This window comes from Parambassis ranga, chromosome 13 (assembly GCF_900634625.1).
Source record: "Parambassis ranga chromosome 13, fParRan2.1, whole genome shotgun sequence".
Taxonomy (NCBI): Eukaryota; Metazoa; Chordata; class Actinopteri; family Ambassidae; genus Parambassis; species Parambassis ranga.
Genome location: NC_041033.1, coordinates 10,040,974 through 10,068,577, shown reverse-complemented (window position 1 = coordinate 10,068,577; position 27,604 = coordinate 10,040,974). Strand labels below are relative to the sequence as shown.

The 27,604-nt window shown below is 43.6% G+C and overlaps 7 protein-coding genes across 7 annotated transcripts; 2 read left to right on the top strand and 5 right to left on the bottom strand.

The window, feature by feature from the left end:
* Positions 1–293: 293 nt before the first annotated feature.
* On the bottom strand, positions 294–1,260 carry LOC114445095 (complement C1q-like protein 4). Its single transcript, XM_028420051.1, has 4 exons — positions 1,254–1,260; positions 1,030–1,131; positions 811–951; positions 294–724 (listed from the first exon to the last, which is right to left on the bottom strand). Exons 1-4 carry the CDS (start codon positions 1,258–1,260, stop codon positions 294–296), a joined length of 681 nt encoding a protein of 226 aa, XP_028275852.1.
* Positions 1,261–2,770: 1,510 nt separating this feature from the next.
* LOC114445094 (complement C1q-like protein 4) lies at positions 2,771–3,729 on the bottom strand. Its single transcript, XM_028420050.1, has 4 exons — positions 3,723–3,729; positions 3,515–3,616; positions 3,285–3,425; positions 2,771–3,204 (listed from the first exon to the last, which is right to left on the bottom strand). Exons 1-4 carry the CDS (start codon positions 3,727–3,729, stop codon positions 2,771–2,773), a joined length of 684 nt encoding a protein of 227 aa, XP_028275851.1.
* A 677-nt stretch (positions 3,730–4,406) lies between these two features.
* On the bottom strand, positions 4,407–7,708 carry ftr86 (finTRIM family, member 86). The gene is made up of 11 exons (XM_028419500.1): positions 7,095–7,708; positions 6,802–6,897; positions 6,348–6,581; positions 6,099–6,261; positions 5,944–6,030; positions 5,816–5,866; positions 5,691–5,732; positions 5,530–5,571; positions 5,384–5,443; positions 5,103–5,305; positions 4,407–5,016 (listed from the first exon to the last, which is right to left on the bottom strand). The coding sequence occupies exons 1-11, from the start codon at positions 7,602–7,604 to the stop codon at positions 4,681–4,683; spliced, it is 1,824 nt and encodes a 607-aa protein (XP_028275301.1). The 5' UTR covers positions 7,605–7,708; the 3' UTR covers positions 4,407–4,680.
* A 411-nt stretch (positions 7,709–8,119) lies between these two features.
* On the top strand, positions 8,120–11,094 carry nudt8 (nudix hydrolase 8). Its single transcript, XM_028419517.1, has 5 exons — positions 8,120–8,262; positions 8,889–9,692; positions 9,780–9,912; positions 10,101–10,178; positions 10,404–11,094. The coding sequence occupies exons 2-5, from the start codon at positions 8,890–8,892 to the stop codon at positions 10,587–10,589; spliced, it is 1,200 nt and encodes a 399-aa protein (XP_028275318.1). The 5' UTR covers positions 8,120–8,262; position 8,889; the 3' UTR covers positions 10,590–11,094.
* Positions 11,095–11,102: 8 nt separating this feature from the next.
* Positions 11,103–17,001, bottom strand: mfrp (membrane frizzled-related protein). The gene is made up of 14 exons (XM_028419502.1): positions 16,964–17,001; positions 15,071–15,367; positions 14,854–14,962; positions 14,153–14,290; positions 13,857–14,024; positions 13,552–13,771; positions 13,133–13,263; positions 12,938–13,063; positions 12,782–12,858; positions 12,550–12,698; positions 12,322–12,452; positions 12,030–12,164; positions 11,741–11,868; positions 11,103–11,659 (listed from the first exon to the last, which is right to left on the bottom strand). The coding sequence occupies exons 2-14, from the start codon at positions 15,122–15,124 to the stop codon at positions 11,435–11,437; spliced, it is 1,791 nt and encodes a 596-aa protein (XP_028275303.1). The 5' UTR covers positions 15,125–15,367; positions 16,964–17,001; the 3' UTR covers positions 11,103–11,434.
* LOC114444718 (complement C2) lies at positions 16,210–21,261 on the top strand. Its single transcript, XM_028419492.1, has 19 exons — positions 16,210–16,726; positions 16,807–16,904; positions 17,031–17,178; positions 17,266–17,451; positions 17,567–17,740; positions 17,829–17,927; positions 18,357–18,499; positions 18,574–18,715; positions 18,814–18,948; positions 19,028–19,132; positions 19,242–19,379; positions 19,474–19,583; positions 19,668–19,794; positions 19,870–20,017; positions 20,110–20,183; positions 20,269–20,378; positions 20,459–20,591; positions 20,660–20,709; positions 20,780–21,261. The coding sequence occupies exons 1-19, from the start codon at positions 16,675–16,677 to the stop codon at positions 20,954–20,956; spliced, it is 2,349 nt and encodes a 782-aa protein (XP_028275293.1). The 5' UTR covers positions 16,210–16,674; the 3' UTR covers positions 20,957–21,261.
* pnkp (polynucleotide kinase 3'-phosphatase) lies at positions 20,988–27,423 on the bottom strand. Its single transcript, XM_028419501.1, has 17 exons — positions 27,271–27,423; positions 26,707–26,753; positions 24,610–24,879; positions 24,210–24,494; positions 23,896–23,975; positions 23,723–23,780; positions 23,519–23,626; positions 23,368–23,439; positions 23,086–23,134; positions 22,922–22,992; positions 22,717–22,809; positions 22,537–22,633; positions 22,378–22,439; positions 22,165–22,274; positions 21,676–21,763; positions 21,522–21,589; positions 20,988–21,441 (listed from the first exon to the last, which is right to left on the bottom strand). Exons 1-17 carry the CDS (start codon positions 27,389–27,391, stop codon positions 21,321–21,323), a joined length of 1,800 nt encoding a protein of 599 aa, XP_028275302.1. The 5' UTR covers positions 27,392–27,423; the 3' UTR covers positions 20,988–21,320.
* Between the last annotated feature and the right edge of the window lie 181 nt (positions 27,424–27,604).

The following is a 27,604-nucleotide window of genomic DNA, read 5'->3' as shown; positions in this document are numbered from 1 at the left end:
CTTTTTATTCCACTAATTCAACTTTCATCTATTTATTGATATCATAATAACCCATGATGCCACATATTTGTTTAAAAATCTGGTTTATTATCTTGGTAAATTGTACAGATTACACAGACAACTGATACCACATCATTTCTGTGGTTTAAAGGGGGTGGGGGTCGGGGGTGGGGGACAGCAAAATAAAAGACACACAGACATTATTCAAAAGACATCATCGACAGCTAATGGGTCAAATAAAGATTTTTTTCTAACAGACTTCTTTTTGTGATGAGCAGCTACACTTTGCTAGCTCAGTCAGTAGCATACAGCAGGAAACCAGTGAAAGTGTTGTAGTGGTTGATGTTGTCACAGATGCTGCATCCTTTGAGCAGGCTGGCGCCCACCTGGTCCCCGGCCCTCAGTTTCACAGCCACAACGACGCTGTTACTGTCTTCGCCGTCAGGACCGGATCGCTCAACCAGGCCAGACAATAAGTTGCTGTTAACCAGCAGGTTTGTGCAGATGGCCAGGTTTGTACCAAGCACTGGAGTGGTGTAGACAGTGAGGGCGAGGCTGTAGACACCAGAGCGGGGAACAGTGAAGATGCCAGTCACGGCATTGTAATTGTTCCCCATGTTGATGAAGACATGTTGGTAGGTGATGAACTTGTCAGTGGTGTAGGGGCCATAGCAAGCCAAGTTTGCATCTTGGTTTAAAGCGACGGAGAAGGCGCTGCGGGTGGCTGGAGAGACAGATAAGAAGAAATTACTCAGGTGAAAGGACTGACAAACCAATCTGTTGCTCCTCCTCCAGGTCTGTATCACTCACCTCTCATGTTGTTGAGGGCCAGCTTGGTTGTTGTCAGCTGCTTGTTCATTTCTCCAACAGTGATGTTAAAATACATCTCCAACCTGTTCATCTGTTTCTTCATTAAACAGCAGCCACACGATGACAGGTCAGCGGCACACACTGCAAACACATAAATATATTAGCTGACAGATGAGCATACGTGGAGACTTTACATTGACAGAAAGGACAATCTCTCACATGAGTCCGAAACAGGATCACTGGTTGGGTTCATGGGTCCATACCAGGAAAAGTTTTTATCCTGACCAAAGGCTGCATGAAGCAGACACACCAGGAAAATGGCTGGAGGGAAAAAAATACACAGATATGTGCCATGAAACACAGAAACCAGATTCACTAAATCCATCATGCCTGACTGTTTAAGTCAGAACATACTACCCCGGTGCCTCCTACTGCCGTCTCACCTCTCATGTTGATGCAGGTAAATGATGAAAATGCTTCTGCAGGATAGAAGAAGTGTAGAGTGATTTTTAGACCAGAGTGGCAGATATATATTTTTCTCAGAGCCCCTCCCTTGTAGCCTCATCGTTTAATTCCACCTCTCCAACATTGCTCCTCCTTATTTTATTATGTTCAACATAACTTTATAAATGAAGCTGTATTTCTTCATGGCTAGAGGCTCTCATTTGCTATAATCCACGCATGAGCAGATTGAATCTTCAGGCTTTTGTTGCTGATGCCACCCAGGCATCATCTTTCACTTCAGAGGAAGTGTGGATGACATGGAGCTGTATGGAGGCTTGTTACCTCATAAGGAGCAAAATACTATGACAGAGCTGTTAAAATGTGCACAATTGTATTACAGGATGTTACACTCTGTTTTAAACAGATGGCATGAATGAATAAATGTTGTTATTGTTTGTGACAACTCTGTGAAGCTGCACTGAAATTGTGGAACATAAAGCTAAATGCTAATATCAACTAGCATAGGCTAATTATTATGGAAATGATAAGTAGGTTCATGTTCTTTTCATGTCAGAGGCTGAGGCTGATGAGAATTTGGTTTTGCAGATAATTTATCATAAACTAAAAAAACATAAAGCGTTGGGGTGTTGGTGGTCATCTTTAGCTCCATTTTAGCATTGATTTGACCTCAAGAAATGAAAGCACATGATGATTTTGACATCTGTGTTTTGTATTGTAGCTATTTTCTGAAAGCTAACAGGCTAGCTGTGCAGTGTACTGTTGTGCAATAGATAGAGGCATCTTTTTTTGATGTACAGGTCTAGTATAGAAATCATCTAACAACCAACCTGCATGATGACCTGCTGGATCGGTCAGGTGGTCTCTCTGTGCTGCTCCTGTTCGGCTGGTTTTATGTTGGGTGACTGGTATCAACTTGGTGCCAGTTTCTAATTATGTGTTGCTGCTTATAGAGTTGTAGATTGACTCAGTAGTTCTCACATATATTTAACTTTTTTCATGTTAGAAGATGTGAAAATCATCCAAATCTCCAGCTGCGAGTGTTTTAAATTGTATTGTGGGTGGCTAGCTGAAAGTATTTTGTAACTTTTGCTCACCCAGACATAAAATCCATTGCTAAATCATTTGAGTTCTTCCATCGTGGAGAAAATACCTCACAATGTTTCCTTTTTTAAATTCAGATTTATTTTCTAGTAGTGTTACATGGCATACAATTAAAGCAATCAGTAACTGAGGAAGAAGGAAGACTTTAACATTAGTGAGGAAACTGGAGTGACATAGACATACACGATTTGCTTCTAATGGTTGAAAAGTCTTCAATTATTAGAAACAATCAAGGACAGCAGGATGGAATGAAACATGCAAAATGAGTGATCATGTTATAGCGCTGAGAGAACAAAAGATCACACAGGACATGGGCTGCAAGGCACAGCTGTCTGCACGGGATAGCTTCATATTTTTAGATGCAGATTCTGTCAGTAGGGTACCTCTCCCTGACTTAGTCAGTAGAATACAGCAGGAAACCAGTTAAAGTATTATAGTGGCTGTGGTCATCGCAGAGGAAGCATCCGGTGGGCAGGTTAACCACCACTCTGTCCCCAGCCTTCAGGTGGAGGGCCACAACAACACTGGCACTGTCCTCCTGGTCTTCCATATTTATGTCATGGGTTCCACCCACCAGCTGGCCATTAACCAGGAGGTTAGCGCAGGCGGCCAGTGTGTTACCGGGTGCACCAGCATCACTGTAGACAGTGAGGGCCAGGCTGTAGACACCAGAGCGTGGAACAGTGAAGACACCAGTGCTCACATCGTAGCCACCTCCCAGGTTAAGGAAGACATGTTTGTAAATGATAAGCTTGTCATCACGGAAGGGCCCGTAGCAGTTCATATTGATGTTGTTGGTCAGAGCGACAGAGAAGGCACTGCGGCTGGCTGGAGGAAAAAAAAAAAGAAGAGACAGATGTGTTATTTAGTTGGGAACAGAGCTTTGTGTTTCTGTGAGTCACACTCACCTCTAACGTTGTTGAGGACGGTCTGTGTTTTTATCAGCTCCTTCTCCATGGCGTCCAGGCTCATGTTAAAGAACATCTGCATCCTGTGGATCTGTTGCTGCATCAAACAGCAGCCGCAGGATGCCTGGTCCGTGACGCACACTGAACACAGACATGAAAACGTTTCAGAAAAGTCTACATGCAGACATATTTCTGTTTATTTACCAAAATGATTTTTATAATAATCTCACCATTTTCTGTGTTAGGATCAACAGGGGCTGCTGTTTCACCAGCTCCATACCAGTTAAAGTTCTGGCCAGCCGCCACTTCTAACAGACACAGCAATACAATAGCTGGGAGAAGAAGAGCAAGGACACATGAACCCAAAATCATAATCATTGACAAGAGCTCCAGTTGTCTTATTACATGCCTCTATTGTTAATTATAGCAAAATCTCACCTCGCATGGTGATGCTGGCAAATGATGATGGCTTCACAAGGGCAGAAGGTGTGATAGACTGATGCAGAAGTCACAGCAATATTTATATGTACGTTTCCCAAGCCCTCTATTCAAACACAGTAACTCCTCCCTGTATACATTAACTCATGTCTTTATTGAGTAGGGGCTCCACAGGCACACACACATAACCTCCAGGTCTTTGTGTATTTAATGTAGGTCAGGTATCATCTATCCTCTGAGGTAAAATGTCTGCGTGGTTCATCGTTCCCATCAGCACAAAAAGGTTCCCCCGTGTTTACCATGAGATGTTTGTGAATAAAATGTTTGTTTTGTTCACATAAAATATGCATTTAACTGAGCAACAAACAATGGCCTTGCATGTTCTATGCTATTTAAAAAACATCTAATTTGAGGGAGAACCTTGACACGTTGAAAGACACCATGTCATCTGTGTTTATTGTTTCTAATATGTCCCAACTCCTTCAATCAGGGCAAACACAACAAACTGTTGCCACCAACTGTAAAATGAGAGTTTTATTGTCCTCCTGTGAATAGTGTTGGATTACTAACTAGCACAAAGCAAGACAGCTGGTTAAGAATGTGACGTCCATCCAAGACAGTAATGAATCAGGAAATCGAAGTAAATATTTGACTGAGGAGACGATTGATATTTTTAATCACAGGTTCATTGATAACATCTGGAGTCCAGAGATGGAAAATAGGTGGACAAAAGAGAATCAAAACAGTTACATGGGAGTACTAAAGATATAAGAGATAAGTATAGAAAGCTTTAGCATTGAGGTCAATGAGGTGTAGAGATCAAAGATAAGATCAGCTATGCCTAGTTTTTCTTCTTTTTTTCACGTAATGCAGGCAGAAGGAAGCTCAGAGAATCAGCATTTGTACACATTAACAAACAATTGTATCAATAAGCAGCAGCACATTGGTCTTATACAGCTCAGTCAAGTTCGCAGACCGTCACTGTAGCCCCTACTCCAGCCCAGAACCTGAATCCTGGGTAGAGCGGGCCGGTGAACTCTCCTTCATGTCGGTGGATGAGGGTCGCCTGGTTGTTAGCGATGCGGTAAAAGGACAGGATCCCCGCATGCTGGTCCAGATAGATGCCGATCCGTCTGGCCTTAGGTGAGCCAAGCATTTTTTCCTGGTTGTCATGCCAAAAGGAGAAGCCAGTCCCAGACCAGTACAGGCTCCAGGACAGGGCGTTGTGGCCCAATCGGCTTTTGTTATCAGAACCTTTACGTTCCATTGCCTTATAGGCAACACCAATAGTGATCTGCATGATGAGAAAAACAAGGTAAGGTAAGGTAAGGAAGCAAGTGATGCAGGACTTCTTCAAAACAGAAGAAAGCACACATTCACCTTTGGGCCGGTCCACTCCACCTCCCAGTAGTAAGGGCTTCCACCCAGAGGCTCTCTGCAGAGGACCTGTCTCCAAAATTGGAAGCGGTCAGGATGGTCTGGGGGGTTCAGGTTCTCAGCTCGCATCGTGGCCTTACGACCACCATCTGACAGAAGCAGCCGCTGATATGCTGTGTTGGGATCCAAGGAGGGTTCAAAGCGGACTGGGAGAGGAGCATGGATTTTAGTGAAGACACTGGTCTGTAATCTGCTTCATATTATGTTGACTATGATGAACTCACACTTTAACATTTCTTCTCTGGTTTGTGGTTCAGCGTTCACTACTTGTCTTACAGAAGATGCTAAAACAAACAAAAAACAAAATGTATACTGAACAAGTGGAAATGGCAGAATCATGGATCGTGGTTAAGTAATCGTTTGAATTTACCTTGAGGACGAAGAGGCGGAAGGGGTGGAGGGGGGGCTGAGGCTACATGTCCAGAGAGTTCAGGAGGAGAGAGGCAACAATTCAGAAAGATTAACCATTAGAAATATTAACTACATGGTAACTGACACCACTGAAGCTTGTGCAGACTTTCTAATACTTACCCTGAGGAAACACAGCGCGCTCAGGTCTTGAAGACGTGTGCACTAGAAGAAGAAAATACATTTAGAAAAATATTACTCTGCCACATTTATTTTTAAATCAGCCTGTGCTACTACATGTAGTTTACCTGGAGGTCGTGCTGGTGGTGAAGGTGGTGGATTCATTATCATCTCATACACTACAAGAGCAAGGAGAGTTGAGATAAACATACTGAGATCAAAAGATAACAATCAAAACTGGGTAAAGATACCATACCTGTATCCTGTGAAGTTAACTGCCCATCTGGAGATGCTTCTGCTGCTGCTGCGCCATTGGTCACCAAAGCCATGGGGTCATGATTCACTAGGAAGAATAGGAAAGTTTTGACTATCTGTAGGGTGAGGGAGAGGAAGAGGGAGAAGAATGCTTACCTAATGTGGTGATCTTTGTCAGGTTGGCTTTGCAGATATCCTGAACTGACTCTTGTAGTTCTTTCATGGTTGAGCGGATGGCGACTACCACAGCTTCCTGCTGACTCAGCACCGACTCTTCCGCAGCACCCATCTGATCCAGGGGCTCCATGGTGAGGAAATTCTTGAGAAAAAATATCACAAGGTTTCACAATGACAAGCTGCAGTAAATTTCTGAGGAGAACTGAAAGAAGGAGCAGCTTCAAGCACCTTCAGGAAGCAGATGTCATCCTGCATGTCTGCCAGTCTGTTCAGTTCCTCACTCTTCCACTGGAGCTGTGCCACCTCCTGCTCCAGTCTGTGGATCTGCCCCTCTACCTTGGTTCCTGAGGAGCTCTGATGGGATCTAAGCAGGTCCCCAATCTGTGTGCCTGTCAGACTCATTGTCTTGACTAGCTCAGAGAACAACTCGGTGCTGTCCTTCTCCAGAGCATGGAGCAAGGCCTGGGAGAGCAGAGAGAGAGAGAGAGAGAGAGAGAAAGAGAGGAAGAGGAAGAAAATAAACACGTTTCACAAACAAAACTATTCAGTTCAATTCCATTTAATCTGTATAGGGATCAGGTATCAGAATTGTTTTAAGGCACTTTACAGAAACCCTGACCCCCGAGCAAGCACTGGAAGGAGAAGCAAGAACAGTACACCAAACATCAGTATTTCTGCTTACCTTGTGTTGCTGAGCAGCATGTGGGAGCTCCCTAAGCTTCTTTTCAGTCTCCTGGATTCTCCTTTGTACCCCTGTCTCCATCTGAACAAGCTCCTTCTACACACACACACACACACCACTGGTTAGTGTAAAAACAACAGACATTGCACTGGATTGTACTTGATGACAGGTGGTGTAGCAAGGTGTTTCTGGTGCTCAGTACATGATATTTTACAAGTACTTCAGGTTCAGTTACTTTTTAGAAATGCTGCACTTTTGACAACATAGTTTATTTTATACCCCAAGCTACATACCTGTCTCTCTATTCGCTCTACTTGTGGCTTGAGCAAACGATGTCCCTTGTGTCCATGCTGGGAACACAACTCACACACACACTCCTTATCTTCATGGCAAAACAAGTCCAGGGGTCTCTGGTGATGAGGGCAGAGTCTGGGGTCCACAGTGGGAAGCTGTGGGTACATGCTGCCCTTCCGTGGCCCTTTGTCTGGCAGGACGTCCAGGTAGATAGGCATTGATGGTGGGGCTGTGGAGGCAGCTGTGGAGGAGCTCAGCCTCAGGCTGTTGGCTCTCAGCTTCTCCATAGCTTCCACTAGCAGAGTGTTCTTGGCCAGCGAGGGCCGAGTGCCGAACATCTGCCTACACTGAGGGCAGCTGTACTGACCCTTGCTGTCTTCCTTGTCCCAGTGACTTCCAATACAAGCCAAACAGTACGAGTGTCCACAGGGTATAGTGGCAGGGTCCTTCAGGGTTTCCAGACACACAGGGCAGGCAAAGTTCTCCTCCTCAGACCAGGCTGAGGCCATGGTTCTCTCAGGTTACAGGATGAGGACTAAAATGATAGCAGGTCAAGAAAAATAAAGCTCACTGCTAAGGATAGTGAGGCTGAAATGCCAGTTTACATGAATCACATGCTGCCTAAAATACTGGAGCACCTTGACTCTGGGTGTGGCTGGTCAAACAGGTGAGGTGAGGAGTTTCTGTCTTACATCATAACTCTCTCCTACTTCATCAAATCTTTTTGGAAGACCTCTGATCTAGTGCTAGTTAATTCCACTTTTTGAAATGAGCTATTCAACTGGATGGAGTCACATAAAGTTAAGAAATGAAAACCTGCATACAAACCGGAAACTAAAATCACAATAAACTCCTTTTAGTCTACTCAGTGAATGAACTTACAAATGCAGTGCAAACCAACAAGTCAAACTGGTTTTTCACTTCTGAAGACATGTGACGTTAGATGCTGAGATTTTCCAGTGATTTCATCTTTCAGTAATGTGCCCCCTCACCCCCACTCTGCATTTATTTGCTGTGAGAGAAAAAAACAATGGAAAGTTTGGACTTGTCGTCAGCACGGCGCAGTGAGGGCAGCACTGACGCGCATGAAGCCGCTCTCCGCCATATTGACTAGTGGCAGCCGGCTAGTTGGGCGAGAGGCCAACTGCTGCCGATTCAACTTTTAAGGTGAGTGTTCTCCGCTGTTAAATCACGCTCTGCTATTAAAACAAAGCCAATGCCACGTTTTATCACTTACTGGGAGGCGTGTCGTGTCCATGCCATTGTTTAAATTCCATTTTTAGCTTTGGAATACGGATGACATTAGCGTGTTAGCTTTCTGTTTTGCTAGTTGTGTGTTAGCTTAGCTTAGCGTGTGTAGATTTGACGGCTCACTAAAGGTCTTGATGGCAGTTAAACAAGATTTTTAATAACTTTGCAGAGGAGTAGAAAAGCTTTCATTGTATACACAGTATGGCTAACAAACAGATACAGCCAGTTTGTTAGCAGTAACTGTGCCTTACTGGCGAACTTTGACGCAGTAAACTTTAACCTGTTTAGGACTATGGATAGGGCTGTTTTCAACATGGTTCAAGGCTCTTGAGCAGCGTAAACATACAACAAATATGATGTGTTTGGGTACATCTCTCAACGGGGGAGCCTAGCTCAGCTGAGTGTTTAATTAACTAGAGCTTGTACTCTCCAGAACGTTTTGTTTTTATTACGATTTCTCCTAATCGGCACTGGTAAAGCCAGGTGACATTTCCTATGAACAGTCATATTCACATTTGATATTTTTTATGTGTGTTTTCTAGGATGTTTAGGGGTTCTCAGATCCTGACCTCTTGCCCCATAAGGTCATTGCTGCTGTTAAGAGAATCCCACATTTCTGCTCTCCCTGAGAACGTTAGATGGCTGGAAACGAGGCATGTCAAGAGCAAGAGATGTGAAGACCTATGTGGAAAGAGAAGAAGACTGGAAAGATCATCAGAGACTGTATGTTCAAAACATTTGTCTATCTTCAGCTTGGATAGTGATAAGGGTCAGCTGAGAGGCGCTTCGTTTGACCCAACCAAAGCTGTTTTATTAAGCCATCATTACCACCCTCAGACAGCTGCAAAACGGGGGGATGATTCTCTGAGTACTAACTGGGACTGTTTAATCAATACAACTTGCCTTCAGTGCTGGAGAGGACCTTGGGAATTTAGCCAGTCTTCACTCAGCACCACAAATAAGACTCAATGTAACCTTCCTTCGGGCCATTTATATTACAGACAGCACTTTGTTGGACCTTTCAGTTTTGTAAACCATTGTCACAGTATACCACGGCCCCTCAGCCTGTCCTCTCACCAAGCAAGAGCTATTCATCAGGCTTCCCCTCGTGTTTCAGACACCTGGAGAGACTGTCTGTCCCCAGAGAATGAAAGCAGGTGTCGACAGAGCCTTGGACACAATCTGACGCTCTACAAGGGGAAAAAAGAAACAGGTCAGAGCCAAGGAAAGAACCAAGGGAGATGGGCATCTGTGCTGGTTTCTCTCTGCTCTGTTGAGGGGCAGCCTGCTTTTCTCTTCACCCTGCGCTCCAGCACACTGAAGGGGCGGCATAAGGGAGATGTCAGGTTAGTGGGAGGCTAAAAACAGATGTTATTGCTTTTGAAAGGGCTTATCACAGAACAGTATGTGTCCTCCTTTACTTTTTTGTGTAGCTTTGCTGGAGGAAAGAGTGATCCATCTGACAAAGATGTGGTGGCCACTGCCCTGCGAGAAGCCCGAGAGGAGCTGGGTGTCAGTGTGCCAACAGAGTGTGTCTGGGGCATCATGAAGCCTCTCAGAGATATGGTGAGTCTGACGGTTGTGTATTAAATTTGTGTGTACTTATAAACCCTTTGTCTTATCTGATTGCATTAGGTATAGTCCGGTAATGATTTAGAATCACTGTAATTATTGAATATGCTGTGATTTTTTTGGTGTAATAAAATGCTTCAGGTTAATGGTTACAGTGTTGTGTGTTTGATGTGTCTCTGCAGTCAGGGATGATGATTGCTCCTGTGCTGGCTAACCTCGGCCCTCTAGAGAAGCTGAATTTCAAACCAAACCCTGGGGAGGTATGGTCACCCTTCATTTAAAATCTATTTGAAACAAATGGGTTATGGCCAGATTTTTGCTGTTGGTTCTGTATTAGGGTTAGGGTTAATTCATGGGTGTGGTTACATATTAGTAACTTGCAACTAATTGATCTCTGGGGTTGTGTTAAGTTTCATATTACCTTTGTTAACTGCTCCTTTTGAGCAGAAGTTCTAACGTCCGCCATTTGTCTCTTTTCCTCCCAGGTGGAAGAAATCTTCACTTTGTCTTTGGCTCATTTGTGCAACCCGCAGAACCGTGGCTACACACACTTCCGCACTGGTGACAAGTATGGATACACACTTCCAGTGTTTCGTAACGGGAAACATAAAGTGTGGGGCCTGACTGCTGTTGCTCTGGACCATACTCTGAAACTGATTGTCCCTGCATAGCAGCTCAGTCAGTCATCGCTTATTTTGATGAACCTGCATTCAAGCCTTTTGTAGCAACATCTTGTCAGGAGTCAAAAGAGAACACAAAATATTACTTTATATTAAATATTCTGTTCTGGGTTATTGGAGTGAGGAGAGAAGTGTTTCCTATTGTGCACTTTCTTTGCCATGGATGTGTAAGGATCTGCCATACAGGTTGTGTGCGTAATGATAATGGCCAGATGCATTTATGTTACTGATAGAAACCAGAGGTTGGACAATTTGGTTTCTAAATTTAAGTGTTTTTTAAATTACAAACCTGTTGATTAATCTCAATTTTATGAAACAACAGTTGCCGATTTTAAGTTAATCCAGGTACGTTCACACAGTGCTTTTGTGAGTGTTTATATCATGTGTATCAGGTCAGCTTTCTCAGAGTTCATAATTTGTGATGATGATTGATTCATGGTATCCTACCCAAGATCAAATCTGGACTAAGCACTGAAATAATAAAAGCACATCATGACAGTGTGGTGTGTTGGAAGAACAATGCAATACAGTTTTTTATTCTTTCTGTATTGCTCATTATTTACTATGTTACATGATTGACAACAAAGCCATAAATAGTGCAAAAAGACAATTTACAGTTAAACAATTTGTTTTCTATTGGAGATTTGAAACCTTCATTCTGCTAAGATAGACCCCGGTCCACAGTATTAACACTCATCCTCTTCTTGCTAGTTCTTGTCACCAAATGTAAGTGTAGGCTTTTATGTCTTTGCCCGCTCTGGGATCGGACCTGTATAATAATCCGTTACAATACAATATAAAAATAGCCACTTCAATACATTATTACTGTCAAATCTTCAAGGCAGTGAACAGTCTATGGGGTCTTCTGAGTCAGGAAGAAGGTGGCAGTTGAAGGGCCAGCTGAAGGAGAAGAGGTCCAGGGCCTGGCTGCATTCTTGCTCTGCCGAGGAGCAGACTGAGCGGCAGGGCTGGAGGACGCCGCCCTGAGGGCTGCACTGAGGCAGAAACATCCCACACACCAGCTTCCGAAGAGGCTCGAAGCATGCCAGCTCCATCAGTACCTGGATGGTAAAACGGAGGTTAAATGTCTGGCTTCAAATGAAAAGATAATGCTTGATTGTGAATTTAAACTCGATACTGACCCGATACTGTCGAAGAAGTGTGGCAGCCTCTCTCTGGTCAGCAATGGACAGCCAGATATTGGGGAATGAAGTGAGGTTGTAGCTGAGACCCTGACACATCTCTACCTCTATGAACTCACATGATGAAGCTGGTGAGAGAAGATCATTCATCATTATAATTAACAGCTAATACTTGTGTTTTCACATAATAACATTTATGTTGTGTGTAACTTTTCTGACTGCATCAGCTTCTCAGTGGCAGTGTAAACAAAAACTGCTCCGATTGAGGTCAGAGATAACATGGACTCACTGAAAGGAGGGTAGGTGGAGTTGCTACAGGACTGTTCGTCCTCTCCGTTGGGGCAGTCGTTCCAACCATCACACAGCCAACGCTGCTGAAGACACTCCCCTGTACTGCAGGCAAACTGGCTAGGACCACATGTCCCTTTGATAGAAATACAAAAATAGGTTATTAAAAGGAAGCTTTTATAGAAAATCAGAAAAAAAGAGGAGGAAGGAAAAAAGAAAGGCCACCACATGGCAAATGGCAAAGAGAAATAAAGAACTTCTCAATCACATGCGAATGAGCTTTGAAAACGTACTGCCCAGTGTGGACACAGCCTGGTATGTTGCATTGAAGCCGCTGTCAGCCACTCCTTCATCAGCTACAAACACCACTGTCATGTGGGGACCTGAAGAGGTCAGGTCTGGTGGGAAGGTAGTACCACAGAACCTGACACGAAGGCAGAGAAAACACACGATGCCTCAGGAAACTCTTGTTATATGACTTGCAGGAGAAACTGTAACTGAACAAGCGAGACAAGTCTCACCGTCCCAGGACTCTTCCACCTCCAGTGCTGACGCTGTCGTGCACTTCCACGTAGTCAAACTCACACACATCCTGAGTCTCCAGGCTGAAGTTTCGGAAGCTCAGTGTGATGACGTGACCCTCATCAACAGATATATACCATATACACAACTAAAAAGCAAGAAATCAGTGAATCAACATGGTGTCACTGTGCTGTTATTGGCTGTTTCTGAGTGTTTGTCAGTCTAATGCACCTGTTGATGAGGATAAGGTCTGGGGTGATTTGGACTCTCCAGGTAACCATAGGGGCCGACCTTCTGCCCTCCACACTCTGTGAAGAGATATAGCCTCACTGTGACCTGTGTTTAATGTAGCTGTCTGTTTCTAGCCTTGTCTCACCTCACTCTCACCTTTATGTTTATGGCTGCAGTTTGCCTCATCTGTTTGATCATGACAGTTGGGCTGACCATCACACACGGACACAAGCAGCAGACAGCGACCATTGTCACACATGAACTCCTCTCTGGAGCAGCTCTCTAAGGGGAACACAAAACAGTCACATGCATGGAGACACACCTGCACATGAATGTGCACCGTGTACTGACTGTGCCCAGGTAGTATGGCCCTGTACTGTGCAGTGAAGCCGTTGCCTGCAATGCTGCCGTCAGAGCGGAAAGTGACCCACACTGTGCTGCTGTTTGTGTTGACTGTTGGCGGTGCTACGTTTCCACAGAACCTGCAGGTGAGATTATTACAATAATCCCTTTTTTCTTTCTTATGTTTACAGCTTTGAGTCCAAATAACTACAAATTCCTAAAAAGATTTGTGTGCAGGAATTATGTAACAGAAATTATACGTTTTGGCAATTTCCAAGAATGTCACTAAGCAAAACGGTCAAAGTCTCTTTTTCCAAGAGGCTTTTAGTATTAAAATACTCTCTAATTATGCAGACCTTTAGCACCACCTAGCAACAATTTAAGGTAATGACGTGTCCTGAGATAGGATCTGTTTTTGCATGACCAACCTGGTGACGACAGAGCCCTGTTCAACCTGCTCCTGCACCTCCAGCCAGTCAAACAGACAGGGAGAAGGTCCCTCCACGGTCAAAGAGGATACATGGATTTGGACCAGAGAGGAGGGTGGGACTCGAATCACCCACACACACAGTGAGTTTGGAGGGTAGGAGCCAGGATGGTTTGGAGAACTGAAACTGCCTTCAGGGTCAGTCAACACTCCTCCACATCCTTAGAGGCAGAAGAGATTAGAAAGAACATCCAAGGTAAACAAACAGAACATAAAGATCATTTCTATGTGTGAAGATTGGACTACTTGTTTCAGATGGAGGTATCCTGGCAGACTGTGGTGTGGCTGTATTTCCTCCTTGACTTCTGTTGGCAGGGACTGTGGGTAAAGTATGGGATGCTCCATCTAACACACTGTGCAGATCTGGAGTGCTGGTGGAGGGCTGCTGATCCTCCACTGCCTGACCTTTAATCTCTTAAATGTGAAAAGGAAAACAGTTTTCAGAAATCACTTCCAGATACAGTGTGAAATCTAATTCCTTCAATCTGCGTGAGATTTCCTTTTCACTGTCATGATGGATTTGAGGTGCAGCAGGGACTTACGTGTAAGAATAAGGGCCAGAGCCAAGCCGAGGGCTGCTAACAGGAGCAGGACAGTGGCAGATACCACCACCATCCCCCATCCACAACCTGGGCCCCGCAGACGCATCACACACACGCCCAACAGACCCCGAGCCAGGCCTACATGGCCCAAACATGTATGCATATGATTTAAACCACACAACTGTAATTTAGATTCATAAATTGGCATGAATTCAGCATAGTTGGGACAAACCCTGAAAACCATGTTATCTTGCTCTTCCAGTGATTTAAAATCTACGCTACAAAACTACTGGACTTTGCCTGGTTTTGCAACCACACAAAACGTGCAAGCACTGTGTATTTAAAATGTAGAGGTTGAGACACGTTTAAACCTTAGCATTGTATGTGGACAAGGCTTTGGCACTGAAAGCTTTCTGGTTCCCGTAAGTCCAAGTGTTATTGACCCATCTTGTTTGACCAATCCCGTTTGAGTTTTGGCAGCATACAGGTAACCAATCAGTGTGGAGAGCACGAAGAGGAGGCACGTCCAGCAAGCAAGTTGACAATTCAACCAGATGCCAACAAGTACTGTCAGGTGCCGATGTGTAAAAACCACTTGCCACCACGTGGCATTAAATCCTGCATGCTGGTCCCTAATGCCAGCTGGGTTTAATATTTGTAATAATATAGCTCATAACTGAATACAGTTCAAGTTGACTCACTAGCTGCTGGTGGTTTGATTGGTTCAGGAGTGGATGAGGATGTCCTGAAGCCCTCCACCTTCTCCTCTCGCTCCCCCTCCAGCTCAAAGGCAGGGTTGCAAAAGACATTCTGTAGAGATCAGATCACACAAAAACGAAGAAAGAAAGCAAAACAACAGTGCTTTGTTAGGTCTGATATGACCATAGTTTATGCTTAACCTTAAACTTTTCTGCTCACCTTGTAAATATCTGAGGAGTCTGAGTATACCGCGACTTGGCTGAGGTCTGACATCTTTAGTCACCCCCTCTCTTAGAAAAAGAAGAGGGATTCCGGTCAGTGCTTCTCAAAGGGTCTGATGTTGTGACAGAAACATCCAGGAGGATTTTGTGAAGAGGACTGTATCTCTCTGAGGGAATTTTAAAGCTCCTTCCTTGAGAATTCTCCTCATTGTTTGCTTTTTGAAGTGGCTGTAAACCTCTTCTGTTGTTGAGAAACCCTGCAGCCTTCGATCCTGCAGCACAGCTCAGTCCTTTGCTGGAAATCCATCAATGTAGTCCAGATAAAAATGAAAAAAACAATGTGATTCACATGAGAATATCCATGATTGTTTTTTGTTTTGTTGAAAAGGTATTTTATGTCGTCTTGTCCAATGTAGCAGATGCAGCACCAACCTGTGTTTCACACATTTTTTTGAATTGTGTGTGACTGCGTACAAAAGAGTTTTAGAAACTCCTTCATAGTGCTAAGCAAAGCCGAGTCAGCTGAGAGGACTGAGCCCCTGAGAAGAGGGAGGGAGGAGAGCGTAGGACAGGGCAGGGGGTGGAGATCAGGTGGGGGTCCCTGTTAAATCTCTATAATCCCTGTAATGATCTTTTAAGCTACTAAAAAGTTCTATTTAAATGCTGACGCCTAGAGAGAGAAGGTGCATAAACTAGTGCAGATAAATGTGAGCGGCCACACAATATTTTCACCATTTGAACTGGCACAGGGCAGTCATTTAGGGATAACACTGCACGGTGTTAACATGCAGTGTGTGTTCACATATATAGAAGTGGGTCCCTAACATGAAGTATTAACTTTTGTGTTTATTATTTAATGAAGTGTTGATGTGCTAGGAGGTTTTTATAGAAAATCAAAGTAATTTGAGGATTCTAAATGTATTTAGAAGTAATTTCATTGTTGGTATGAGATGGTCATAAATTTATAAGGTATCACAGAATCAAAGTGGGTCCAGTATGGTGTAAAACATTAAGATGCGTTTTTCTTTGTACCTGCAGCCCAGTGGAGAGGCGGGATAGTAGATGCCCCTGTGGGCTGGCAGGAGGGAACACCCCTGGGGTATATCAATGTCTGAATTCCATGTCCAGTTGTTGTTGTTGCTGTGTGGTTGTTGGTTGTTGTTGGTTGTTCTGTTCATGTCTTGCCTTGTTCTTTGTGTTACAACAACCCAGAGCTCTGTGGCTCAGAATCTGCCGCATTGTTCAATAAATTGTAATCTTGAGACCTGAATTTATCCACTCCTTTCTCATAAACCATTTTCACCCCGACACCACCAAATCAGCCACAGTGTTGAAGCAAAGTTTGGTGGGAAAATATGAGCAAGAAGTGATAAGGGGATTGTGAGTTCTGAAATAGTCTTAGTGGCTTGACAGTAAAAAAAAGACCTTACTTCACCAGAACTGAAAGTGTAAGCATGAATCTGTGTCCAAAATTGCTCCACCCCTCCCTCAATCCTGCCATGTTAATGGATAATCAGTCATCAAATAAAGAATCTGACTGCAGTTTGAAGCACGCACTTGCTGTTGTTTCTGTCTTTTCAAGACAAAATTACAGCTGCTGTCATGTACGTCAAGTCACTGCTGTGGATCCTACTGTTAGTCTCCATCCAGAGGGGTGAGCATTACAGCTTTCAGTGCATTTGATTACATCACATTTGTATGGATTGGTGATATGGACAGAATTTTGTGCTTCAGTGTCCCCGCAGGAGTACGAGGATAATTATTATGATGACGTGCTTATGAACTGCTCAGACACAGAAAGCATCAAAGGTGGATTCGTCACATATTCACAGGTAATTATACACTTTTCATTTACATCAATCAGCAATGTTACATTTTCACCAACACTCACCAACCAAAACAAACAAAGATCAGGAAGGTGAAATCACATTGTAGCTGATCACATATTTCTTCTCCAGGGGGGACTGCAGGACAGCATGCTGACTTATCACTGCAGCCCGGGGCAATACCCATTCCCTGTCAGCTATAGGCTGTGTGGACCTTGGGGGGAGTGGTCGCCCATGAAATTACCTAGCGGCAGGGTTGCATTGCAGGCCATTTGTAAAGGTAATGTTTTGGGTGATGATGCATTCAGTCTCATACATGTATGTACACAGTGATTCCATCCTCCTCCATCTCTTGTGCTGCATCCAGACGTGTTGTGTCCTGGTCAGCTCCAGCTGGATAACGGTGACTTCTGGCCCAGAGAACAGTGGTTCCGTGTTGGGACAACACAGAGCTTCTCTTGTCGAGAAGGATTCACTTTGTGTGGGTCTGCACATAGAAACTGCACATCCTCTGGACAGTGGACAGGGGACACTCCTGTGTGTGATGACCATTGTGAGGAATGGCAGAACCCATATTTTTTTTTAATCATTCCAGTACTGTCTAATTGTTCTATTCCAAATATCTGTTTCTATAAACCTCTGTTGTTCTTGTATGTTTTAATATGCAGCTGGGGACTGTGATGACCCAGGCATCCCTCCTGGGGCTCAGAGGTCACCTGGACAGTTTGAGACAGGAGAGAAGGTGACATACCAATGTCAGAAAGGACTGGCTCTGCTGGGGTCAGCTGAAAGGGTTTGCCTGGAGAACAGGGAGTGGAGTGGCTCCACACCACGGTGCTATGGTAATTTTGATTTGTTTTTTAACTCCTTTTAAAGATAACAAAAGATGCCTTTTAACTGCTAAAAAAGAAAGTGTGTGCTCTATCATAGGTCCCTATACTTTTGACTCCCCCAGCACTGTGGCTGCAGCCATGGCTGGATCCCTTGCAGGAATGATGGACGTCCTCTCACCAGACTCCAAAAAACAAAGTGGGTACTCAACATGAAACCTTTTTATATAATTATAGTATTGCAAAATCTAGTGTCTGTTCTGACACTCCAACCCAGGCAATCTGGAACCAAGGCGAATGAGAGAAGCTACTGTATCCATGGCGACATGTGATGGAGCCTCTAGGGTTTAATTAGGAAATTAGATTTTAACATAAAAATGAATTTATTGATAATGACCAACACAATAGCTCTGGGAAGTTCCAGCTTCATGTTTAGCACAAAAAAAACAAAACAAAAAAAGGATAATTTACCTTTTAAAGACAAAGTAGGAGACAAAGTAATCACTTATGTGGGTGATAATTGTTGCATTGACATCAACAGTGTTTGTGCATTCTGACTGCCAGGGGGTGAGTGAGAGGTGTTTTACAAATGCTCAGACATTACACAAATGTACTTTGTATGTATAAGATGTGAAATCATCCTTTGGCCGGAGCTTCCACGTGGAGGATGGCAGTCGTATGAACATCTACATTTTATTGGACACATCTGGAAGCATCAAAAAGGAGGACTTTGATGAGGCCAGGAATGCCACTGTTGCACTGATCAGGAAGGTCTGTATTAAATGTGGAAAAAATTGACTAATCACATTGTGCGCAACCTTCATTTTTCTTCATTTTCTCTCCAGTTGGACAGCTACAACGTTCAGCTGAGGTTCCATGTGTTATCATTTGCCAGCCAGAGTATTGACATTGTGAACATCACAGACACAGACATAAGCACCAGCAGTGAGGATGTCATTTGGTATCTGATGAACTTTGACCACAAGAGTAGGCCTTGTGTTCCCTTTCACGCCTTCATTTAGTCAGCATGGCTGATTATTTTTCAGTGATTTATGTTTTGTGTGATTTGTGTTATTCATCTGCAGGCCACCAACGCGGGACAGGCACCAACCTCTACTCTGCACTGTACCGTGTCAGTGAGATGATCAACTTGTTTAAACAAGATGCAGGAAAACACCACTTTAATGAGACTCAAAACATCATCATCATAGAAACAGATGGTAAAATCTGAGATATGGATAAAAACAGTTTAAAAATGTATTAAATTAAATGTATTAACAAATGTCTTTCTGCCATCAGGTTTCCACAACACAGGAAAGGACCCTCTGTGGGCGCTGGCTCAGATCCGGCACCTGGTGGGCTACAGCAACATAAGCCATGATCATACAGATGAGAGACTGCTAGGTGAGCTGCACTGTGTACATTTTCACTGAATGCAACACACGCTGGATCGAGAAAATTAACAGTTAAGTAATACATGTAAATGCTTTATGTGTTCAATGTGTGCTTTCAGATGTCTATGTATTTGGTGTGGGACGAGAGGTGAAGAAAGACATGTTGAACTCTTTGGCCTCAAAGAAAAATGGTGAAAAGCACTTCTTTGTTCTGAAAGACTTCAACACACTGGGACAGGTGTTCAACGACATCATCAGTATGTAGGAAGCTGATCTCAACCTTAAAGTAACCATGCTTGTTAAAAATGAATGCCACCATAACAGTAAGTCAAATTTAATCTTTTTTTTTAGGTGACAGCAGTGTGACAATTTGTGGGGTTGCTCAGGAAGACATCACCAAGGAACAGATAGAGGGTGGGGTCATAGCCTACACCAGCCCCTGGCATGTGACTCTAAAATCTGTAAGAGCTTTGAACAGCTGTACAGGCAGCAAGATGGAAATACTTTACCTACTGGATTTTTATGAACTGTTTCCTTTCTTACAGCCTGAATGGGGAAAATCAAAGTCCTGTTTTGGCTCTATTGTAAGCCAGAACTGGGTGCTGACAGCTGCTCACTGCTTCGCCAGAAAGAGTACAGGCATAGTCTCAGGGCAACTGGTTGTAGAACATGGTTTGTGTCTCTTTACAGTACTTATGAAGATCAATGTTTTACACTTAAATAAAGAGGAGTTCCTTTGCTTATCAGGTGGGGGCACTGTAAAAGTCAACAAGGTGATCATGCACCCCAAATACAACATCTACACACTCCAACAGAGAAACGTATCCGAGTTCTACGACTATGATATTGCTCTGGTACGGCTGAACAACAGCATCCCTCTGTCCTGGAAGGCCAGGTAAGAGCTGTTTGCAAATAGGAATTCATCCATTCATTCCATCCCTACAATACTGTAGCACAAAGTGTTGTGTGTACTAAACGTTGACACAGACCTATCTGCCTGCCTTGCACCATACCTGCTTCCCGAGCCTTGAAGAGGATAAACTCGACCTGCGAGGAGCACAGTATGACCTTTGACCTTAAGAATTACAACAATGTGTTTAATGATGAGTCTGTTTCACATTCAATACATACTGTGTGTGCGAGCAGGAAAGGAACTGCTAACACACCAGGAGATGCCAGTCTTTTTCATCCACAAGTACAAAAATCAGGAGAACGAGGAGACACGTGCAGTGACGTTCATTCACACAGAGAGTCAGGTGAGAGCAGCTCACAGCATTAAGTACGGTAGTAACATGGTGACAATAGGCCAATTCAAAGGGCCTTTGTGTGTCTGCAGAGGCCAGCCTGTGTGGAGAAGGCAAGGTCAATACTAAAGCAGCCCACAGATGTGACTTTGGATGAGTATGTACCCGACAGATTCTTCTGCTCTGGTGGCACTGATAAAAAGAAGGGCACCATCTCCTGCAAAGGTCTGGACTACTGTGTGAAAATTTTTTTTATACTATGAGATTAAAATGACCATTCTCTGTTTGTACAGGTGACTCTGGTGGATCTCTGTTTCTGCAAAAAAGAAAGCGCTACTTTCAGGTTAGAACTATTCTCTCTAACAATTTACTGCAGAGATCATCATCAGACAACAGCCTGCTTTCATCTCCAGGTGGGAGTATTAAGCTGGGGCATCGCAGATGTATGTAAGCTGTCGGAATCTGCATCCCACAGTGATTTTCGAGACTTTCACATCGACCTCTTCAAGATAATGCCATGGTTGAAACAGCATCTGGGTGAGGAGATCCAGTTCCTGCCTGAGATCAACAGCCTGCAGGCGTCACTGTGACTTCTGAATGAGCAGAGATTTTCACATCATGTCAAAGAAGATTCCAAAGCTTTATTCTCAATTAGAGTAATATTATTTTTGTAGCTGATAGACTGTAAAAGTAATTCTGCATGTGTACTGCATGCTTAATCAAACTACATTTGTACATTCGTATTGACACTTTTAATTGTTTTAATTGTTAATTGTTAAGCTGATCCTGTCTCTTTGTGGATAAGAGGCCACAAGCCACATGGTGATATCACAAATTGGACACATCAGCCAATACAGCATTAGCTGAGTAAAAATAAACGAAAAGATATTACTGATTTGGTGTGTTTGTCAGTGACTTTACATGGTGTCACCTGTGTATGAAAAGCAAAATGTATCAGCCCTCAGAAAACTGCCTGAAGAGGACTTCTGATTGGGTGTCTTTAAAGTGCGGAACGAAGTGGATTTGGAGGATCTCAGAGAATCCTTCAGAGAGAGCAGGAGCCACAAAATGTTTCCTGTCATGAGTCAGAGGCAGACCAGGTCAGTGTCAGCAATAAAATCTCAGTGGCAAGTGTTTAGTAACCGTTTCACTTACTTGTAGCTGTGGAAAACCAGGTCATTGACCTTGTCGTGTTTGCTGTTTGATGGAGCCATTTCACGGAACTTGAAACAACACAAACGAAAACAAATTGAAACTCTTGCATCATCAGCAGAATAAATAAAAAACGGGTGAGTTTAGTGAAACATACTCTGTTGTTGTGTTTGGCTTGCTCCAGGGAGGCGGAGAAGTGGAAACAGCGACAGGACACCCCTGCTGCTTTGGCTACATCCACATATCTGCCAAGCACACACACACAAATACTTATATTCACATTACAATAGAGCTACAAGGGTTTAAATTATATAAATAATTTGAATGAATTATTATGTATTATTTTCATACACAGATATTTTGAAGATAAAAAAAACATTCAAATATTTAATGTTGTTTAATAAGCTTTTTTTTTTTTTTTTACTGTGAGTAACACATCCAGTTGTATCCATGGTAACTTTTGCTGCATATTTGCTTGCTCAGTCAATTACAAATGACACAAATCTGACCATCTCCACCCTTCATGCAAATATAATTATCCTAATTTGTGCATGATGGTCAATCTTTGAAATATGCTCACAGAGGTGAGGTGAATCCTGAGTGTAGTATGAGCACAAACACAGGCACTGATACAGTTATGCCTTACCGCTTGCGGGACTCTCGGTCTGGGTTGGTGTTGTCTACAGCAACACAGCGGCCCTCCTTCAGAGCTCTCGCACAGGCAGACACACAGTTCTGCCATGAACCCAGTGTGTCCTGACATAGAAATAAACATAATATAATCAGAATTATCCCCATCATGGTAATATTATGACAGTAAACATTTGAACGCTACTGCTTCTATCAAAGCTCCACTCACCCTGTTGACATAGACGTATCCCTTTGGAATAATATGTGTGTGGAAGAAGGTGGATTTACCCGCTGCAGATAAAGAAGTGAGATGTAGGCATGATCAGAGGAGTGTTTAATGGTGTGAGGGGAGGCAAGAATGGTGAAAAACTGAAACTGTTTTCCTTACATGCAGGGAAACCGACAGCAACAATGACCTCTGTCTTGCTGGAGGTGAGAGAGGCGGATGGTGGGTCGTACAGTCTGGCAGTTGAGTCAAGCTTCCTCTAGTAAATCAGATTGATACAACTACTAGCAAACATAACCTGCAGTATAAAGACATTATAGTACAGAATATAATGGCACTCACAGGGTCAAATTCAGGTAGCCTATAGGAGGCTGCCTTCCAGCCCAAAAAGTACTCCTCTGGGGTGTGGAACTGCAAGCCGATGTTCAGAGCAAACTACAACAAGAAGGAAAACAGTTTTGTGTGCTTTGCAAAACAAATCAAATCTGCACTTTCAGGCCAGGTGGAGGAGAAGGTAGAAAAATGATGCATAAAGCATAGCACATACCAATCTGTCACTGCAAGAGAAATCCTTCTTTTTCTTCCCAGGAGCCCAGTTCTCAGGCCTTCCTGCAGCATCTGGACACACATGTGGAATCAGATGCTGTGTGAGAACGTTTGTGTCTGTGCTCTTATGTGTGAGGTTTACACATTTGGAGCATGTTTTCTTACCTCCAACATAGAAACTTTGCATCTTGTCAACAGTCACACCATCATTAGCCTGAGCAAAAAAGACAAACAAACATTCAAAGACAAACACAATTACACTAGATCAGACTGTTTCATTTGCAAAACCAACAGTAAACACTGTTGTGAGAAACAGATTAAGAGGGATGTTCTGCCCCGTGACTCAGTCAAACAAATTCATTCTTTGTACAATCCGCCTCCCTGCACATGCAATTTATGGGGTGTGTATATGGGCAGGTGTGTCCATGTATTTCTATTTACTCGTACCTTCTCACAAAGGTGATTCCACATTCCCATCACTGGCTTTCTGTAAATACCAGGACCGGTCGCTACAAACACCTGAAACAGACGTGGGTGAGATCCTAGTATTGCTCTACACACAGTGTCTTTGTAAGTGATGAGGGTCAAGCTGACCAACCTGCACAGGCAGCTGCAGCGTTGCCAGGATGTCCTCAACCTTTGATTTAAAGACTTCTGGCCTCAGTTTGCCTTTAGTGATCCCCATCTGGTTGGTAAAGAACACCACCTGTAAAAAGGAGCAACATTAGGCCAAAATGAATTTGGTGACAAACACTTGTGGAGTACATAATATTCCATTATATTGCCCCCCCCCCCCCCCCACCTTGTGTCCTTTTTTAAGCAAGCTGGCCAGTCTGGGCTGAATCTCAGGATACAGAATTCTGGATAAAACAACAGGACAAAAACCATCCATAGAGTGCTTAAGAGCCACACAGCTAGCACATGTAAAAGGAGATTCTCACACTACTTCACTTTCACTAGTAAGCAGAGACATACTTCCAGTCATCTGGTGCAGTGGGAAAGACTTTGCCAGACTTGGTGGTGATAATGCAGCCATCAATGTCGAACCCAGCAATCTGGAAATGGAAGAAAAACACAATAAGTGTATAAACTCACTACTATATTTCAAATTCTGTTATCCAGATCATTTTTATTTTCGCTGCTCCTCCCAGCAGCTTCAACAGTTCTAACTCTTCAATCACTCTAACTAGATATTTAACCTGCAAAGGTCTTCTCTTTAACAAGTCCGCACAATCAGCAGTTAACAATAAGATCACCTATAGCAGATGTTCATTTGAGACTGTCCCCACCTTGTCACTCCCTTTCACACCAGCAGCAGTATAAAGCAGCAGGTTGCCTATCTGCTGCCAGCTGCTCTTCTGACACACATTTGAAGATGAAGATTGGCCACTGCTATTCGTCTCTGCCATGGATTTCTCAGCAAACTGCTGCAGCTGTTTAAGCCTTTCTTCTGCCAGCCTCTCATCCTCATCCTCCTCTTCTTCTTTTATCTGTTTATCCGATGCACCATCATCTCTTCTTGGGCGCTTCATCTGAGGATGCTCCCTCTCTGGGCTCAGATGCCTTTTAGAAGACTGAACAGAGACAGGTTACGTCCCTTTAACAAACAGTCTCTGTTTCAACATCACAAATAGGACACATGTGAAAATACCTCACACAGATTTCAACTTAATAACCAAACAGTCTTACCTTCATTGGTGAGGTAGAAAAGAAGTCCTTTATACTTCGTTTGGGCATCGGACTCAACTGGTCCTCTTTTTCTCTCCTTCCTTTTGTCTTATCTGTGGCTTTCAGCCCTCTCTGTGTAGTGCTGGAGGTTGATCCATTGGAGCACAAAGAGTAGTTCAGTGTGAACGGATGGCTCTTATTAACCAGGTAGAGGGTGCCTCCTTGGGTGAGTTTACCCGACTGGCCCCGGCCGAGCTTCACTCCATCCAGGAAACTGGGATTGGGACCCAGCTGTGGAGGAAAATGGACATGTATGGACATTGGACCTGTTGCATTTAGATACTTGCTGTTTATTGGCAGTGACATAACCAAGGTGTGTCTAGGTAGTAAAGAGAAAAGTGCATGACATAACTGATAGTTTCATAGTCTAATAACAAATATTAGCTCTTGATTGCTCTTGAAACGGAGCCGCTAGTCAGACTACAGGCGTGTCTAAAGGACATAAAGGACTGGATGTCCTCCAACTTTTTACTATTAAACTCGGACAAGACTGAGGTCATTGTTTTTGGACCGAAACATCTCAGAACTAGTTTATCAGATAATACTTTCTCCCTGGATGGATTTACTCTGGCCTCCAGTACGACTGTGAGGAACCTTGGAGTTATCTTTGATCAAGACATGTCGTTTGTCTCTCATATTAAGCAGGTCTCCAGGACCGCTTTCTTTCACCTGCGTAATATTACTAAGATCAGGAGCATCCTCTCTCAGAGTGATGCTGAAAAGCTCATCCATGCTTTTGTCACTTCAAGACTGGACTACTGCAACTCTTTATTGTCAGGATGTCCACATTACTCCATCAACAGTCTGCAGCTGATCCAGAGCGCAGCAGCTAGAGTTCTGACAGGAAGCAGCCAAAGGGATCATATCTCTCCTGTCCTAGCGTCTCTTCACTGGCTCCCAGTGGACTCAAGAATACACTTCAAGATCCTTCTTCTAACCTACAAGGCTCTTCATGGACTTGCTCCATTGTATCTGCAGGACCTGATTGTACCATATGTTCCTAATAGGACACTCAGATCTCTGAGTGCAGGTTTACTAGTAGTTCCTAGGATTCATAGAAGTAGAATGGGAGGACGAGCTTTCAGCTATCAGGCACCGCTATTATGGAACCAGTTACCAATCTGGGTCCGAGAGGCAGACACTGCCTCCACCTTTAAGACTAGACTTAAAACTTTTCTGTTTAGTAAGGCGTACAGTTAGCCTTAGACCTAGTGTGTAGCACAGCTATGCTGCTCTAGGCCTACGTTGTCGGGGGGCACAAACATGATCCACTGAGCAGTTTCCCTCTCACCCTCTAACCTCTCCTTTTCTCTCCTTAGTCTGGCTCACACTGGTCTCAAGACCTGGATGATGACCTGCAGTCCGGCCCGTGAAGTCTCTCTTGCTCTACGTTGTCGCGGGGCACAAACACGATCCTCTGAACACCCTCTGACCTCTCCTCCACTCTCCTTAGTCTGGATCATACTGGGTAATATCGTCTCATAATCTGTGTTAACTGTCTTCCTTGTAGTTCTGTGCCTCGCTCTCGCTCTCTCTCTTTGCAGGTCTCAAGACCTGCATACTGACCTGCAGTCTCTCCTGTGCTCATCGACTTCACTAGCCCCTGCTGCTCATCTTTACTATCAAATTACTATTCCTACTTATGGACCGACGATATATATAGATATCTATTGCAATATAATCACTGTTTCATCTTGCTGTCATGTTTGCTCTGTACTGTATCATGTTTGTATCATGTTTGCTCCTCTCTCTCTCCTTCATCCTCTCTCTCTCTCTCTCTCTCCCTCATCCTCTCTGACTAGCAGCAGGACTGGTTCCCCCTTAAGTTGACGGGTCCTGCTCAAGGTTTCTTCCTCTTAAAGGGAGTTTTTCCTTGCCACAGTGCTCTTAGGGGGGTTCCTGTGAAGCGCTTTGAGACAATGTCTGATTGTAATATGCGCTATATAAATAAAACTGAATTGAATTGAATTGAAATTGATTTAGTGTAGCACGGCAGCGGTATCTTCACATAGAAGTCATTTATATTATTGAGCTGGGTGTAAGTGTTTGTCTTCATACCTGAGTGACAACCGCATCCTGGTTTGCATAGCAGGCCACCACCTTTACTGTAAGAAACAAAGGGATCAATAAAGTCTGTACATGTTTTACAACACAGATCTGCACACACACACACACACACTCTAGTTGGTCAGAGAAAATGAGAAAAGGTTGGTTGGTGATTATTTATAACCTATAACTCCAGAGACGCCTGGATACAAATGAGACAAATTGTCAGTGTCTGCAAATAATGAGTTGTGTAACATTTTACACCTTGTTACCTTAACAAATGGTTAAAAAATGTACATCAAATGTTCAAGGATGATTGTACTTTACTCAGGTGCCGTGTGGAGCGGGTGAGATGTAGCAAACAATAGAAACCCTTCTTCTGTTTACTTTGTAGGTGTAGGTTTAAATGTCTTGTTTCATGCGGTCTGTCTTGTGCCACCACAACAACATTGACACCAAACTCACTAAAATTACTTTACACATTACCACTTTAATTATTAGTTAAACACGTGAAATATTAGCGACCCATACAGGGTCATATAGCCCCGTTATTATCGATGCCGCGCTCTGCCTCACCCTGGTGCCTGGAGCATTTCTTATCGTCGACCCCGGTGTCCGGACCCCGGCCCAGAATCGCAGCTCTACCATCCTCCAAAGGGATCTTTGTTCCGGAGGCGCCAACAAGCGTGCACGACATTTAAGCAGTAAAGGAGGCTTTACAACATAACATTCAGCCCGTGGAGTGCCTTTCGTACAGTATAACCCGAAAAACAGAGGGTTAAGCACCGGCTAGGCGGTAGTGTACACGTATAACGTTACAATTAAAACTTCAGAGTTCTCTGTTCTCATTTAAATGGCTTAGTGCTGTCGGGGTTTATCAAAAGTTGTTGATGTGCACATTTACCGGAGG